Below are 16,497 nucleotides of genomic sequence, written 5' to 3' on the forward strand. Positions count from 1 at the left end.
ATTTGCAGATCTTCCTAGTCTTTCCCCATCCTAATTCTAAGATAATAATACTATGAGCCTTAGGGGATATATTAAATGTGACAAAGTAGTGTGTGTGTGTCTGTGTGTGTGTGTGATGACATCATACTAACTGCATTGTCAATGATTTACATATATTAACAGTGCCTTAGAAATTTACCCTTTGGGAAAAAAATCATTATTATTTGTAACTTTTATAATTCCTCAATAGATAAATCAATATTCCTTATTTTGATTAGATGACTTTTGAATAGATTTGGGCACACCTGACCCTCAAATATTCCTTTTATGAATTTCTCTGTAGCTTTGATATGCTAGGTGATGTGCCATGGGAAAAGTCCAACATGGATGAAAACCAGTTCCTGCCTTCAGTGGGCTGTATTTCCATAGGAAGGGACAGACATGTGCATAACTCTGTTAATGTTGGTATTCTTGTCTCTTTTCTCCTTACAGTTTTCTAAGTGTCTTTCTGGAGTTTTAAAATAAACATCATGAATAAACTTTCAAAAGCATCAAACCTAAGAAATGTTAAAAGGTAAAGATTAGGTGGATGCAGTCATTTTGTAAACTATTGGCTTCCCAAAATCTTTTTTCCTATTTCAAGAAATAACATATTAGGTTGAACAAAAAGTTCCTTTAGGTTTTTCCTTAAGTTCTTACTTGGGATCCCAAACAAATTTTGGCCAACCGAATACATCACCATATCAGATAATATGTACAGTCTAATGGTTTAATTTACATATATTATGTAATAATTACCAATAAATCTAGTTAATATACATCATCTCATACAGAAACAATAAAAAAACAAAATTATCTTTGCTATGAGAACTCTTAGGATCTACTCTGTTAATAACTCCCCTGTATACCATATGCAGTGATAACTGAGGTCATCATGTTCAGTGTTTCTGGTACTTATTTTATCATAAAAACAGGAAGATTGTACCTTTCAACCACCTTCCTCCAATTTTCCCTCCCACCCACTACCTATGGTGACCACAGATCTGATCTCTTTTTCTATAATTTGGAAGTTTTATTTTTGGACTTCATATGTAAGTGAGATCATGCAATATTTGTCTTTCAGAGTCTGACTTATTTCACTTACCACAATCACAGTACCTTCATGGTACATCAATTTTGTCACAAATGATAAATTTCCCTGTTTCTTTCTTTTCTTTTTTTTTTTTTTGTTTCTATCTGAATAATATTTCGTTGTATATATATATATATATACTGTCTTCTTTATCCATTCACTAATCAGTGGATATTTAGATTGTTTATATGTCTTCACTATTGTAAACAATGCTACGATGAATATGGGGTCAACTCAGTTCAGTTCAGTCACTTAGGCGTGTCTGACTCTTTACAACCCTATGGACTGCAGCACTCCATGCTTCCCTGTCCATCACCAACTCCAGGAGCTTGCTCAAACTCATTTCCATCGAGTCAGTGGTGCCATCCAACTCATGCTCTGTCATCCCCTTCCCCTCCTGCCTTCAAACTTTCCCAGCATCAAGGTTTTTTCCAGTGAGTCAGTTCTTCCCATCAGGTGGCCAAAGTATTGGAGTTTCAGCTTCAGCCTCAGTCCTTCCAATGAATACTCAGGACTCATTTCTTTTAGAATGGACTGGTTTGATCTGCTTGTAGTCCAAGGGACTCTCAAGAGTCTTCTGCAACACCACAGTTTAAAAGCATCAATACTTCAGTCCAGTTCACTTCAGTCGCTCAGTCATGTCTGACTACTCCATGTTCGACAGCATGCCAGGCCTACCTATCCATCACCAACTCCCAGAGTTTACTCGAACTCATGTCCATTGAGTTGGTGATGCCAACCAGCAATTTCATGCTCTGTCGTCCCCTTCTCCTCCTGCCTTCAATCTTTCCCAGCATGAGGGTATTTTCCAGTGAGTCAGTTCTTCCCATCAGGTGGCCAAAATATTGGAGTTTCAGCTTCAGCATCAGACCTTCCAATGAATATTCAGGACCTACTTCCTTTAGGATGGACTGGTTGGATCTCCTTGCAGTTCAAGGGACTCTCAAGAGTCTTCTCCAACACCACAGTTCAAAAGCATCAATTCTTTGGTGCTCAGCTTTCTCTATACTCCAACTCTCACATCCATACATTGTGGGCAAAGTAATGGCTTTGCTTTTTAATATGCTGTCTAGGTTGGTCATAACTTTCCTTCCAAGGAGCAAGGGTCTTTTAATTTCATGGCTGCAGTCACCATATGCAGTGATTTTGGTGCCCCCCCCCCAAATAAATTCTATCACTGTTTCCACTGTTTCCCCATCTATTTCCCATGAAGTGATGGGACCAGAGGCCATGATCTTAGTTTTTTGAATGTTGAGCTTTAAGCCAACTTTTTCACTCTGCTCTCACTCTATAGTTTTTCTTCTCTTTCTGCCATAAGGGTAGTATCATCTGCGTATCTGAGGTTATTGATATTGCTCCCAGAAATTTTGATTCCATCTTGTGCTTCATCCAGCCTGGCATTTCACATGATGTACCCTGCATATAAGTTAATAAGCAGGGTGACAATATACAGCCTTGACGTACTCCTTTCCCTATTTGGAACCAGTCTGTTGTTCCATGTCCAGTTATAACTGATGCTTCTTGACCTGCATACAGATTTCTCAGGAGGCAGGTAAGGTTTTCTGGTGTTCCCATCTCTTTAAGAATTTTCCATAGTTTGTTGGGATATACACAGTCAAAGGCTTTGGAGTAATCAATAAAGCAGAAGTAGATGTTTTTCTGGAATTCACTTGTTTTTTCTATGATCCAATACATGTTGGCAACTTGATCTCTGGTTCCTCTGCCCTTCCTAAATCCACCTTAACATTTGGAAGTTCATAGTTAATGTACTGTTGAAGCCTGGCTTGAAGAATTTTGAGCATTACTTTGCTAGTGTGTGAGATGAGTGCAATTGTGCAGTAGTTTGAACATTAATTGGCATTGCTTTTCTTTGGGATTGGAATGAAAACAGACCTTTTCCAGTCCCATGGCCACTGCTGAATTTTCCAAATTTGCTGTCATATTGAGTGCAGCACTTTTGCAGCATTATCTTTTAGGACTTGAATAGTTCAACTGGAATCCCCTTACCTTCACTAGCTTTGTTCATAGTGGTGCTTCCTAAGGCCCATCTGACTTTGCACTCCAGGATGTCTGGCTCTGTGTGAGTGATCATACCATCATGGTTATCTGGGTCATGAAGATATTTTCTGTATAGTTCTTCTGTGTATTCTTAACACCTCCTCTTAATATCTTATGCTTCTGTTAGGTCCATACCATTTCTGTCCTTTATTGAGCCCATCTTTGCATGAAATGTTCCCTTGGTATCTCTAATTTTATGAAGAGATCTCTAGTCTTTCCCATTCTATTGTTTTCCCTATTTCTTTGCATTGATCACTGAGAAAGGCTTTCTTATCTCTTCTCACTATTCTTTGGAACTCTGCATTCAGATGGGTATATCTTTCCTTTTCTTCTTCACCTTAAGCTTGTCTTCTTTTCTCAGCTATTTGTAAGGCCTCCTCAAACAACCATTTTGCCTTTTTGCATTTCTTTTTCTTGGGGTTGGTCTTAATCACTGACTCCTGTACAATGTCACGAACCTCCATTTATAGTTCTTCAGGCACTCTATCAGACCTAATCCCTTGATCTATTTGTTACTTTCACTGTATAATACTAAGGGATTTGATTTAGGTCATACATGAATGATCTAGTGGTTTTCCCTGCTTTCTTCAACTTAAGTCTGAATTTGAGGTGCAGATATATTTTTGATTTAGTGTTTTTATTTCCTTTGGATAATTTCCCAGACATAGAATTGCTGTATTGTATGGCAGTTCTGTTTTTAACTTTTTTAGTAATCTCCATTTTGTTTTGCATACCGGTTGTCCCAGTTTGCAGTCCCCTTAACAATTCACAAGAGTTCCCTTTTGTACACACCCACACTAGCATATGTTATCTCCTGTTTTTTAATAATAATAATTCCAACAAGTGTGAGATTATCCCTCATTGTGGTTTTAATTTGCATTTTGCTTGTGACTAGTAGTGTTGAGTATCTTTCATGTACCTATTGGCCAACTATATATTTTCTTTGGAAATGGTCTAGTCAAGTCTTTTGTCCATTTTACTTGCATTTCTTCATTATTGAGTTGTATGAGTTCTTTGGATATTTTGGATATTAACCCCTTATCAGATATACAGTTTGCAAATTTTTTTCCCCATTCTATGTGTTAACTTTTCATTTGTTGATGGTGTCTCTTTCTGTAAAGATTCTTTGTTTGATTAAGTCCCAGTTTTGTTGGTGCTTTGCTTTAGGTGCGATTTCTAAAATGTCGTTACTGAGACCCATGTGACAGGAGACTTTTTTCTATGTTTCTTTATCCCCCCCTAGGAGTTTCATGGTTTCAGGTCTTACATTTAAGTCTTTAATCTACTTAGAAAAATTTTTGTGAGTAGTGAAACATCCCAAACCTATTTTTAATGATTAGAGCATCCTTTAACTTAAAATAGGAAATACAGAGGTCACCAAACACACAGGAGTCACTCCAATAGTTCTTTACCTTTTGTTTTTGCTTTACATGACCCTTTCATAACATGACTTTTTCACTGAACACATGTATACAAACAATTACATTAACTAAATAGTCTCAACATGTTCTTTACTGAAAAATAGCGAATGAAATTTTTATAATGACATGATCTATCTGGAGATTGTTAAAATAGTAATGGGATGGAAGGTGACTCTAATATTTTTATTAAACATGTGGGATGATTAAATAATATTTAAAATATTACTTTCAGAACACTGATTAAATTTTATTTCTCTTTATCCTACATTGAATTTATATTATTCAGCTACTGCAGTCTAGCCTGTACATATGTACAATGGGATCAACATCAAAGGAATCTATTTATTTGTTCTTGTACTTGCATTTCCTTATAGTTATCAAAACATAAAGTCCTTAAGTGAATAATTACTTTATCACAGAACTAATACAAAGAAACACAAATTGTTTCAATTATTTGCTATTTTGCTTTGCATTAATTAACTGACATCTCCTGATACATATACATACCTATTTATATTCATTTATTTATAGTCATGAATTAAAATGTTTTTAAAATGTCTATAGCAAATGTATTAATATTTGAACTGCAACAAACTTAGGAAATGTGTTAAACCCAGTGAGACTTTGAAGTAGCATTATTTTCAGATGATACATCCCACAAGATTAAGGAGTTTTACTCTATTTCACATTGAATTGAAGTTCTCATTTAGAGTTCTTGGGATTACAATCCAAACAAACAACCTCAAATTTTTATTCTTACACAATAAGGTTTGTATTATATCTATTAAGAAAACATATACTTCCAGAGCTTCCGCTATCCTTTTAAGAATAAGAAAGACTGACAATCTTTACTCCTTGAGTTATAGACCTGAAGATAAACCAGTGAAAGCCTCCAAAGGGAAAAACCTCACTTGGTTAACACAGCTTCTCTGATAACTCTTCCAAAGCTGTACCTTTCACTCTGGGGTGGTGGCAAATAAACCTCTCCATGATCCTTTCTCCAGCAGTGACAGAACCCATGGTTTTGATCTTGGTTCATGGAGAAGGCAATGGCACCCCACTCCAGTACTCTTGCCTGGAAAATCCCATGGACGGAGGAGCCTGGTGGGCTGCAGTCCATGGGGTCGTGAAGAGTTGGACATGACTGAGTGACTTCACTTTCACTTTCACTTTCATGCATTGGAGAAGGAAATGGCAACCCACTCCAGTGTTCTTGCCTGGAGAATCCCAGGGATGGGGGAGCCTGGTGAGCTGCCGTCTCTGGGGTCGCACAGAGTCAGACATGACTGAAGCGACTTAGCAGCAGCAGCAGCATGATGTCTTAACCTAAATTTTGGAGCAAAGACAAGAATCTTAAAATCATGAATATCTTTTAAGCTTGTGACCCTCGTTTTGATGATTCTACTCTAAAGAATGAATTTGAAAATACATAAAATGTTTTATGTTATATCATAATGTAAATTGGTAGAGCTGGGAAACAGTATGGAGTTTCCTCAAAATATTAAAAGAATGACCATATGATCCAGCAATCTCACTTCTAAGTTTATATACAAAGAAATGAAAACAATATTGACAATAGCCAAGATAGAGAAGTAGTAACCCAAGTTGTCTTTTAATGGATGAGTGGATAAAGAAGATAAGGTGTAAGGTCTAAAGATCTAGTGTAAAACATGGTGACTATAGTTGATAACACTGTACTATACAACTGAAATTTGCTAAGACTATAGAACCTTAATATTCTCATCAAAAATAAAAACATAAATAGGTAAAGTGATATGTAATTGTCCCACCATTATTAAATGGTGGGAATTTCACAGTCTATACATACATCAAATCATCATGATGTACAGCTTAAATGTCTTATAATTTTATGTCAAATTTACCTCAATACTTGTAAAAATAAGCTTTTTATTATATCATTTCCCCATTATTTATAATAACAGTTAAAATAAATTGTGGACCCCAAATTAATGATATACATTATGGCTGAAATAAAATATTTTTACAGGCTAATTCAATGAAAAGTGACTATGTTAGATTGGATTAGATTAAACAATTAGCATGAACATTCAAAATATATAACTTCTTTCTTTTTTTAATATAAATTTATTTATTTTAATTGGAGGTTAATTACTTTACAATATTGTATTGGTTTTGCCATACATCAACATGAATCTGCCACAGCAATAGTATATGTTGAAGATATTTACTTATAAAATTTAAAAAAATGTTAAAGAGAATTAAAGAAGAACAAAAAACAGCGCATGATGGTACAAGCTGCAGTTTTAAAGATGAAGGATCCCAAACAAATTATCTGGGACATGGAAAAATTGGATGAAATGGAGTTTAACCCAGTGCAGCAGCCACAGTTAAATGAGAAAGTGCTGAAAGACAAGCGTAAAAAGCTACGTGAAACATTTGAATGTATTCTACGACTCTATGAGAAAGAGAATCCAGATATTTACAAAGAATTGAGAAAGCTAGAAGTAGAATATGAACAGAAGAGGGCTCAACTTAGCCAATATTTTGATGCTGTCAAGAATGCCCAGCATGTGGAAGTGGAGAGTATTCCTCTGCCAGATATGCCGCATGCTCCTTCCAACATCTTGATCCAGGACATTCCACTCCCTGGAGCCCAGCCACCCTCCATCCTTAAGAAGACTTCAGCCTATGGACCTCCAACTCGGGCAGTTTCTATACTTCCTCTTCTTGGACATGGCGTTCCGCGTTTGCCCCCTGGCAGGAAACCTCCAGGTCCTCCCCCAGGCCCACCTCCTCCTCAAGTCTTACAAATGTATGGCCGCAAAGTGGGCTTTGCCCTAGATCTTCCCACTGGTAGGCGAGATGAAGACATGTTATATAGTCCTGCACTTGCTCAGCGGGGTCATGACGATGATGTTTCTAGCACCAGTGAAGATGATGGCTATTCTGAAGACATGGACCAGGATAAGCATGATGACAGTACTGATGACAGCTACAGTGACAGATCAGATGGAGAAAGTGAAGGGGATGAACTTGTGCACCGTGATGACACAGAGAGAAAACAATGCAGAAAAGAAATCAGGTCTGAGTGTACGGTTTGCAGATATGCCTGGAAAATCTAGGAAGAAGAAGAACGTGAAGGAGCTGACTCCTCTCCAAGCCATGATGCTTCGAATGGCAGGTCAGGAAATCCCTGAGGAGGGACGCGAAGTCGAGGAATTTTCAGAGGACGATGATGAAGATTCGGATGCTTCCGAAGCAGAAAAGCAATCGCAGAAACAGCATAAGGAGGAATCTCTCTCTGATGGCATGTCTGCAGCTTCCCAGTAGCAAGCCCCTCCACAGTCTGTTCCTCCATCTCAGATACAAGCACCCCCCATGCCAGGACCACCTCCGCTTGGACCGCCACCTGCTCCACCTTTATGGCCACCTGGACCACCTACAGGCCTTCCTCCTAGACTACCTCCAGGAGTTCCTCCATTCCTGAGACCGCCTGGAATGCCAGGACTCCGAGAGCCTCTGCCCCACCTCTTACCTCCAGACCCACCACCTGATCGACCGCCTCACCCTCCTCCTGGCCCACCCCCAGGTCTGCCTCCTGGCTCTCCTCCTCGGGGACCCCCACCACGTCTACCTCCTCCTGCACCTCCAGGTATCCCTCCACCCTGTCCTGGCATGATGCGCCCACCTTGGTGCCTCCTCTTGGACCTGCCCCACCAGGGCTCTTCCCACCAGCTCCCTTACCCAACCCGGGGGTTCTAAGTGCTGCCCCCAACTTGATCCAGCGACCCAAGGCGGATGACACAAGCACAGCCACCATCGAGAAGAAAGCCACGGCAACCATCAGTGCTAAGCCACAGATCACTCATCCCAAGGCAGAGATCACACGATTCGTGCCAACCGCACCGCGGGTGCGTCGGGAGAATAAAGGGGCGGCGGCTGCTCCCCAGAGAAAGTCTGAGGATGATTCTCCTGTGCCTCTTGCCAAAACAGCACCCAAATCTGGCCCATCTGTGTCAGTGCAGACTAAGGACGATGTCTATGAGGCTTTCATGAAAGAGATGGAAGGGCTGCTGTGACAGCTTTAAGTGCTAGATCAGGCTTCTGTTCACATCAGTGGTTCATGGAGAAAGAGGCTCTTACTCAGCTTAGGTGGAAGAGTTGCTTTTACTATCAGAGTATTTTTAATTTCATTTCAAGGAATATCTTAAAGTTTAGCCTTGTTCAGAATTTACTGCATATAAAAGAGAGGGTATTTCATTCAAAATAAATTGGTTATTGAAGCAGTGCTGTTAATAACATCCATCCCCTTTCATACCACCATTTTCATCAGATTTCTTCCCCTACTCCAATTCCTTAGAAACTTGTGATCAAGGGGAAATTTGTTATTTGTTTTGGCTCTCTTATTGTGTACTGTGGGCACTGGAGTAGAGATTTCTGGAAAAACCAGTTTATCTCACCCCCATCTTGCCTTTCATGTTTGAGTTATTTTTAATATTTTCTTGTAAATATTTTGTAATATTGTAGTGAAATGGATCACAATGTCATTTCCTAATACAAAGCGATATATGTGGGAAGAAAATGTACAATTCTTTGATTAAAATTCCCACTGATCTAAACTTTGAGTGTTCCATGGAATAAATAAATAAATGTTCTACACCAATAAATAAATAAATAAATAAAATTAAAAAAATGTTATGTGGGTAATGTACATTTTGTTCTCTGAATTGTGATCAAGATGGTTTATTTTCAAAATAATCTTTTCCACTATGTATCAGGAATAATGGTGGCTCAGAGGTTAAAGCATCTGCCTGCAATGCAGGAGATCTGGGTTCGACCCCTGGGTTGGGAAGATCCCCTGGAGAAGGAAATGGCAACCCACTCCAGTATTCTCGCCTGGAGAATCCCATGGACAGAGGAGCCTGGTGGCTACAGTCCATGGGATCGCAAAGAGTCAGACACGACTGAGCAACTTCACTTCAGGTAACATAAAAGATAAGCAGCCTAAAGAGCAATATTAATATTTCCTTTAGCCTTCACAATGTTATTATGAATGAAACAGTGTTTTAAATTTCTAGATTTGAAAGGTTATTTTAAGTTATTTATAAGAAGTAGTGCCTGAATTTAAATCAATGCTTTGTATAAAAGTAGAAGTTAGCTGCCTTTGCTTCAGTACATTTGATTATTCAGTATTTAAGAATATGAGCATACACAAAAAGAGATTTAAGAGAATTCAGACATAAGAGATAATGAAAGAGAGATGGAGAAAGTGAGAGAAAATGACAAAGAGAGGAAAACTTTATGTGTATGTATATATATGTGTGTGTGTGTGTGTGTGTGTGTGTGTGTGTATACACACACACGTATAATATAAAACATAAAAACATTAAAAATGAAGTAATATGGCTGTGGCTCAGCTGGTAAAATAATCTGCCTGCAATGTGGGAGACCTGGGTTTGATCCCTGGGTTGGGAAGATCCCCTGGAGAAGGGAAAGGCTACCCACTCCAGTGTTCTGGCCTGGAGAATTCCATGGAGTGTATTCCATGGGATCTCAAAGAGTCAGACATGACTGAGCAAATTTCACTTCACTAATGAAAATTTTAAGTACCATTCAGAGCATGAAATATATTTGGAGGAAATTGAGAGTTTGCTTTGTTAAAGGAAAATTAAATTTTAAGCAAGTTTTCAAAAAAATCTTTCTGATGAGGTAATCTATTTGATTAAGGATTCAGGGATAGGAACATTAAAGCCAGGTGGTTCAAAGCACTCAGGCTATCTCAGAGTGGCTTTGCTCTGAGAGCAAGCATGGAAGTTATTTGATGCATTCTTTCCTTCTCCAGTCTCTACAATCTCATTCTAAATGAAAGAATACACACACATCAATATCTTTTTTTGGAACAAAGTATGGAATACAAATTATGCTAGCTTAATTTTTTTAATGCTTGATTTATATTTTCCCCAAAGTTTTTATGTTTTATTTTGCCTTATGGGCATGAAAAGTTTCTATTTGTTGAAAAGAGAAGGGCTTGTTTTGGAGGTGACAAATATCTAAAGAAAAAGGATCATATCAAAGGACTGCAGTATCACATAATCAGCAGTGGGGATAGCACCTTAAAAACTGCACAAACTGCTACATTTTTTCTTACAAGAATAAGAAGTTACAGATGAACAAATGGCTACTTTTTCAGCAGTTCTGTAAGTTCCTTGGGTGCTAATGTTTCTAAATGAAAAGGGTAGAAGTATCACAGCTATTTTAGGGACATTGGTGCTTAAAACTTTTACATGACTCACTTTTATTATAGATAGTCATTAACCAAGACTTATTAGAGGTTTTCTTAAAAAAAAAAAAAGTACTTAAATTTTGACTTCGAAAACTAAATCGTTTGTTTGTGGGAGTCTGGTAAAAATATATTTTTTGTTACTTTAAAAGAATAGAATACTGGAACTTTGATCAGTGTATCAGTGATGTTTTCCTCCTATACAAAGTCCATGAGAAATGTGTTGCACCATCACAGATAAGACCAGCTGAAAAATAGCAGTAATGTTTGGTTTATAATAAATACAGAGATCTAAATAGAATTATAGTTCTCATTTTAGAATGTGAGGACTCTGTTCTGATCCTGTGTAGATATTTATTGCTCTGTTTTTTTGTTTGGGTTTTTATTTTTTAATAATAAGGAATTGCAACATCGTGTAGGTGCTGATCATTTGACCAGTAGGTGGCAGCATAGCTCTTTGGTTGCTCGGAAGAAGTGTTCTCCAATTTTGAATCAAAACAACTCTATGGTGATTTAAAAAAATAAACTTTTTCTATATGCTTCCTATGCTTCTTTTGTTTTCACAACATTTTCATGCATGGGCATATAATATTTAGGTTTTAGTTTTACAGAAGATTAGCAATCTGCCTTTTCAGATAGATTATGTGATGTTTTTATATATAGGCTGTATTTACAATATAATTTTCATTTTTAGATCGTAACATTTTAGACCGTAAAGGGACACTTTTAAATTTATTACTTCACCCCTATCATTTTACAGATAAAAAAAGCATGGAGTTCCAGAAACATAAAGTGATTTGTCCAAGATCAACCACAGGCTGTTTCAGAAATCAATTCATCCTCCTCTCTCAATAAAAAATTATCTGCAACAAATTTTCTTTTGTACAAATGTTGATATCTGAACTAGAGAGTATAGACAACTACTTATATTTTATTTTGTTTATATTTTAAAATAAAATGTCTCTCTCTTTTTCTTTTATTTGATAAGCTTAAACTGTATGGAAAGGCCATTGATGTGTGACGGTAATTTTTCCCGGTCACTAATGTTTTTAATCAATAACAACATCAGATTAGGTGACTAGTCAATGCCAGCTGATGTGACAGGTTTAAATTGTGAGATGTCACCTTAGTAACCACTTGTCTCCAGTCTTTCAGAATTTTGGTAATTTTTCTTCAGCTTAAAGTTAAAAATAAAGCTTAAAGTTAAAGTTCTTATTGTGGGAAAGGACCCTAACAAACCTCGCCTCCCTTACTTCTTAGAACTGGTACTGCTCCCCCTGGCCCTCGCCTCACTCCATTACTCAGACTCCAGGCAGCTCCTGGAAATTGCCAAACAGATTCCAAGCCAGACCCAGGCTTTTGCATTCACTAAAACAGTGGTACCAAATATTTTCAAAGATTGCTCTCTTGTCTTCTTTGGGTTTTGGCACAAATATTATTATTGCAGGGAAACTGTATGATCATCTTAAAATTACAACTGCCCCCTTGTCATTTTTCCAATCCATATTCTCTAATTTCTTTAGTACTTCTTTTGGCTACCATAAATTTGAGAATATTTCTTCCCAGCAACCAAAGAACGATGTACTATTATCCACATAGGCAAACAATATATGCCATTTATTTATTTTATTTATTTATTAATTAGTGTATTATCATTTATCCCACTAAACTATAAGCCTCAAGGGGCCCCAGATTATGGATATCTTGTTTTCTTCTATATCTCCAACACCTAGAATAGTCCCTTGCAAATAGTAATAACTCAAGAAATGTAATGTATTTTATTCTTTTAAATAAAGCTCCTGAGATCGTTGGAAGGAAGCTGTATATAAGAAATTGCTACTTAAATGCCTAATTAACATACAGCTTACTTCCTGAATTATTTGTAATTCTTACAAAGTATTACAGCCTTGATTTGGCAAGTTCCTATATCTTTGCTAGTAATTGACGACTATTGTAAGGAAAAAAAAAGAAAACATTAATGGTATATTATGCTTTCCAGATACATGGTGAATATCTTTTTCCCCCCTCTTATTCTATTTTTTTTTCTTCTTCTTCTCTTTTTATTTTTTTTTTCTTCTCTTTTTAAAATAATTATATAATAAAATACATAAATCAAACTAATGAAGACATCTTGGAATTTTAATAATCTCAAGTTTGTTGTTGTTGTTGTTGTTCAATCACTAGTTGTGCCCAACTCCTTGTAACCTGATGGACTGCAGCATGCCAGGCTTCTCTGCCTTACTATCTCCCAGAGTTTGCTCAGATTTATGTCCACTGAGTCAGTGATGCTGTCTAACCATTTCATTCTCTGCTTCCCTCTTCTCCTTTTGCCTTCAATCTTTCCCAGCCTCAAGGTCTTTCCCAGTGAGCCAGCTCTTCACTTCAGTTAGCCAAAGTATTGGAGTTTCAGCTTCAGCATCAGTCCTTCCAATGAATATTCAGGACTGATTTCCTTTAGGATGGTCTAGTGTGATCTCCTTGCTTTCTAAGAGACTCTCAAGAGTCAACTCCAGCACCGCAATTCAAAGGCATCAATTCTTTGTTGCTCAACCTTCATAATGGTCCAGCTCTCACATCCATGCATTACTACTGGAGAAACCATAGCTTTGACTACACAGATCTATGTTGGCAAAGTGCTGTCATTGCCTTTTAATACACTATCAAGGTTTATCATATCTTCCCTTCCAAGGAGCAAGCATCTTTTCACTTCATGGCTCCAGTCACCATCCACAGTGACTTTGGAGCTCAAGAAAATGAAATCTGTCACTGCTTCCACTTTTTCCCCATCTATCTGCCATGAAGTGATGGGACAGGAGACCATGACCTTAGTTTTTTGAATGTTGAATTTTAAGCCAGCTTTTTCACTCTCCTCTTTCAATTTCATCAAGAGGCTCTTTAGTTCCTCTTCACTTTCTGCCATTAGAGTAGTATCATTTACATATCTGAGGTTGATACTTCTCCCAGCAATCTTGATTCCAGCTTGTGGTTTATCCAGCCCATAGGTTAAATAAACAGCATAACAATATACAGCCTTGTATTCCTTTCCAAATTTTGCACCAGTCTGTTGTTCCTTGTAAGATTCTGTTATCTTAAGTTTAAATACAGAAAAATAAAATATAGCATGTCATCTCTTGAGTCATAATATTGACTTTGACAGATGTATTAATGTGCTACCCATTCTGAGGTGAGCAACTATGCACATCCTTATTTCACTAGAATGTTCCTTTCTAGTCAAAAAGGCTTCTTTTTGTTACTAGTCACATACCACTGGTACTTTGTGGCTTTGTGACTATAAAACCACCTAATCTAGGCTACAAATCAGTGACAAGTGATGGCAGAAGAGATAATGCTAATGATATGCATGGCATTTTTCCTTCTAAGGAAATATTGATCCAGGGTTCTCACATTCAGTTTGTAGGGAGAATTTTTTTACATGAAACACTGTCTTATGAGAAACATAGACACCATATCCTTTGCTTTGGGGTCATTCCAGATTCTCACATGTGTAAAATGCTATAATCTATATTTATTGTGAAATATATATTAAGCAAGCTCAGTCTGTTCACATTAAATTCACACTACTCTTATTCATTTAGGTTCAATGATATGAATTTTGTGTTATGAAAGGATGAAACCTTTTTTTCATACAAACGACCCATGAACACATTAATTGCTCCAATAATGCATTTGTGTATGATGTTATCACCAACAAAGATCTAATAAAAAGGAATTCTCATTGTCATAAAAATAAAATTGAATGAAGTAAAATGTGCATTTCCTCATTTAAATCATGAGTGATTGATATTGCTCACTTTGAACAATTAAAAAAAAATAGTAAGATGAAAGAGTAGATCATGAGATGAGAGGCAGTTTTACATCCATGTGTCTACATGATCACCTTCTTCAGGAAACAGTATCAGAAATAGTAAGTGCAGAGTTATCAAAATCTCTGAAATCACTTGATATTGCCTTAAATGAGATCTGGATATTTTATATAGGAATGTAGTTAGTCACTTGTCAGTCCACTAATGTAGAAAAAAATGTAATGCAAAAAGTGTAATATCAGAAATGTCCATTTTTATCTAAAATTTGAAAAATAAAATGAATTCACACATGCAAAATTTTTGCGTTACAGAGGCACATACTTTTTATAATGGTATTTACTATGTGAATGATCATATGGCATATTGTCACTTCAAATGTTTTAGAGGAAAGATCTGAGTAAATTAACCAGATGATGTGGAAAATAAGCCAATAAGCCACCTGTAGTTTTGTTTGTACACAATATCATACAAATATAGTTGATTCTATTGATTTTAGACATCACAATCTGTAACATCTCTAAAGGTGAAATGAATATCCATAGTAGCCTCCTTAGGTTCCATCTACGCAAATAGTTTCCTGAGCACAGAGCTTAAATGGCATTAGGACTCTGCATGACTGCTGTCATTTAGAAAACACGGTAAAGTTTTTGGAAAATTTAAAATATGGCCCTTAGCATTAATATTACCTACTTTCCTCATGGATAAAAAGAATGTTTTTTTTTTTCTTCTTAGATTAGCATTTTAAAGTCAATTGTGACTCTTCCATATTAAAATTATTATTAGACATTATATTCCTGAACAAATTGAGACATATAATTTATTGAAGAAATTAATATTTTCATACCATGCTGGAAAGCATATTCTATCATGCTGCTGTATTATAGTCCATTCATACCAATGTAGCATTTGCCTCTTTTAGACTAACGATTAGTTTGTTTCTGTCTTCTCCCTGTGGGTTGTGATCGCTTAGGCAATGGAACTGTTTTTATTTTTATTTCTTGTCCGTTTGGGGAGTTCAGGTATCTAATATAGTGGTTGGCATCAGGTATTATTCAAGAAATGTTTATTATATGGATCATAAACATTATGGAAAATTTTCCTTTTTAAAGCTTCTTGAGGCATATAAAAACGGAACAAAAAATGAAATATTATACTTAATTTAAATGACAGTTATAAACTTTTATGGAAATTAATTAGTCTTTATTTGCTTTTCTTGTTTCTACACTCTTTGTTTTTGATGAAAATATATAATAAGAAAATGAAACATTTTCATCAGGGCTTGCCATTTACAGGGCTTCTTTTACATAAATTTTGATAAACATTTATGAGAAAAATGTAAAAATACTAGAAACTATCTCAGTGCATTTTGAGGAAGTGATTTATACTTGCTAGCTTTATTTCCTTTTTTATTGTTTCTGACCAATAAACAAAGACTTCTCAATCAGGTCATGTCCTTTCTGATATGTCTCATATTTGAATCCAAATATACATACACTTTTATATTACTTGCCCCCCCCCAAAAAAAAACACCAATATAAAAACAATTTGTTTTCTCTGTTTTTTTTTGTTCTAAAGTCAAGACTCTTGTCATTAGCTTTCTGTGTAATGTTCATAACACAAAAGTCTGAATGTGAAAATTATCACATTTATTTGTTAATATTTGTCTTAGTTAAAATAAGACCCTTTTATGAAAAGTAAATGAAAAAAAATGGGGTCTTAAAAAAAGAAAGTCTTGAGAAAATTAAAAAGGAATAGAGGCTATGCTTGTGTCATTGCATTTCTTTTGTGTTATTAAACTATTTTTATATTACATGAAAAGGA

At 36.3% G+C, this 16,497-nt stretch overlaps 1 protein-coding gene across 1 annotated transcript; it reads left to right on the forward strand.

The window, feature by feature from the left end:
• The first annotated feature begins 4,751 nt into the window (after positions 1 to 4,751).
• Positions 4,752 to 9,234, forward strand: LOC120871637 (WW domain-binding protein 11-like). The gene is given in 4 exon segments (XM_040251675.1): positions 4,752 to 4,758; positions 6,829 to 7,624; positions 7,626 to 8,260; positions 8,263 to 9,234. Coding segments are annotated over 4 exon segments (1,827 nt in total). The 3' UTR covers positions 8,652 to 9,234.
• The last annotated feature ends 7,263 nt before the right edge of the window (positions 9,235 to 16,497 follow it).

This window comes from Oryx dammah, unplaced genomic scaffold, assembly GCF_014754425.2.
Source record: "Oryx dammah isolate SB20612 unplaced genomic scaffold, SCBI_Odam_1.1 HiC_scaffold_12, whole genome shotgun sequence".
Classification (NCBI taxonomy): Eukaryota; Metazoa; Chordata; class Mammalia; order Artiodactyla; family Bovidae; genus Oryx; species Oryx dammah.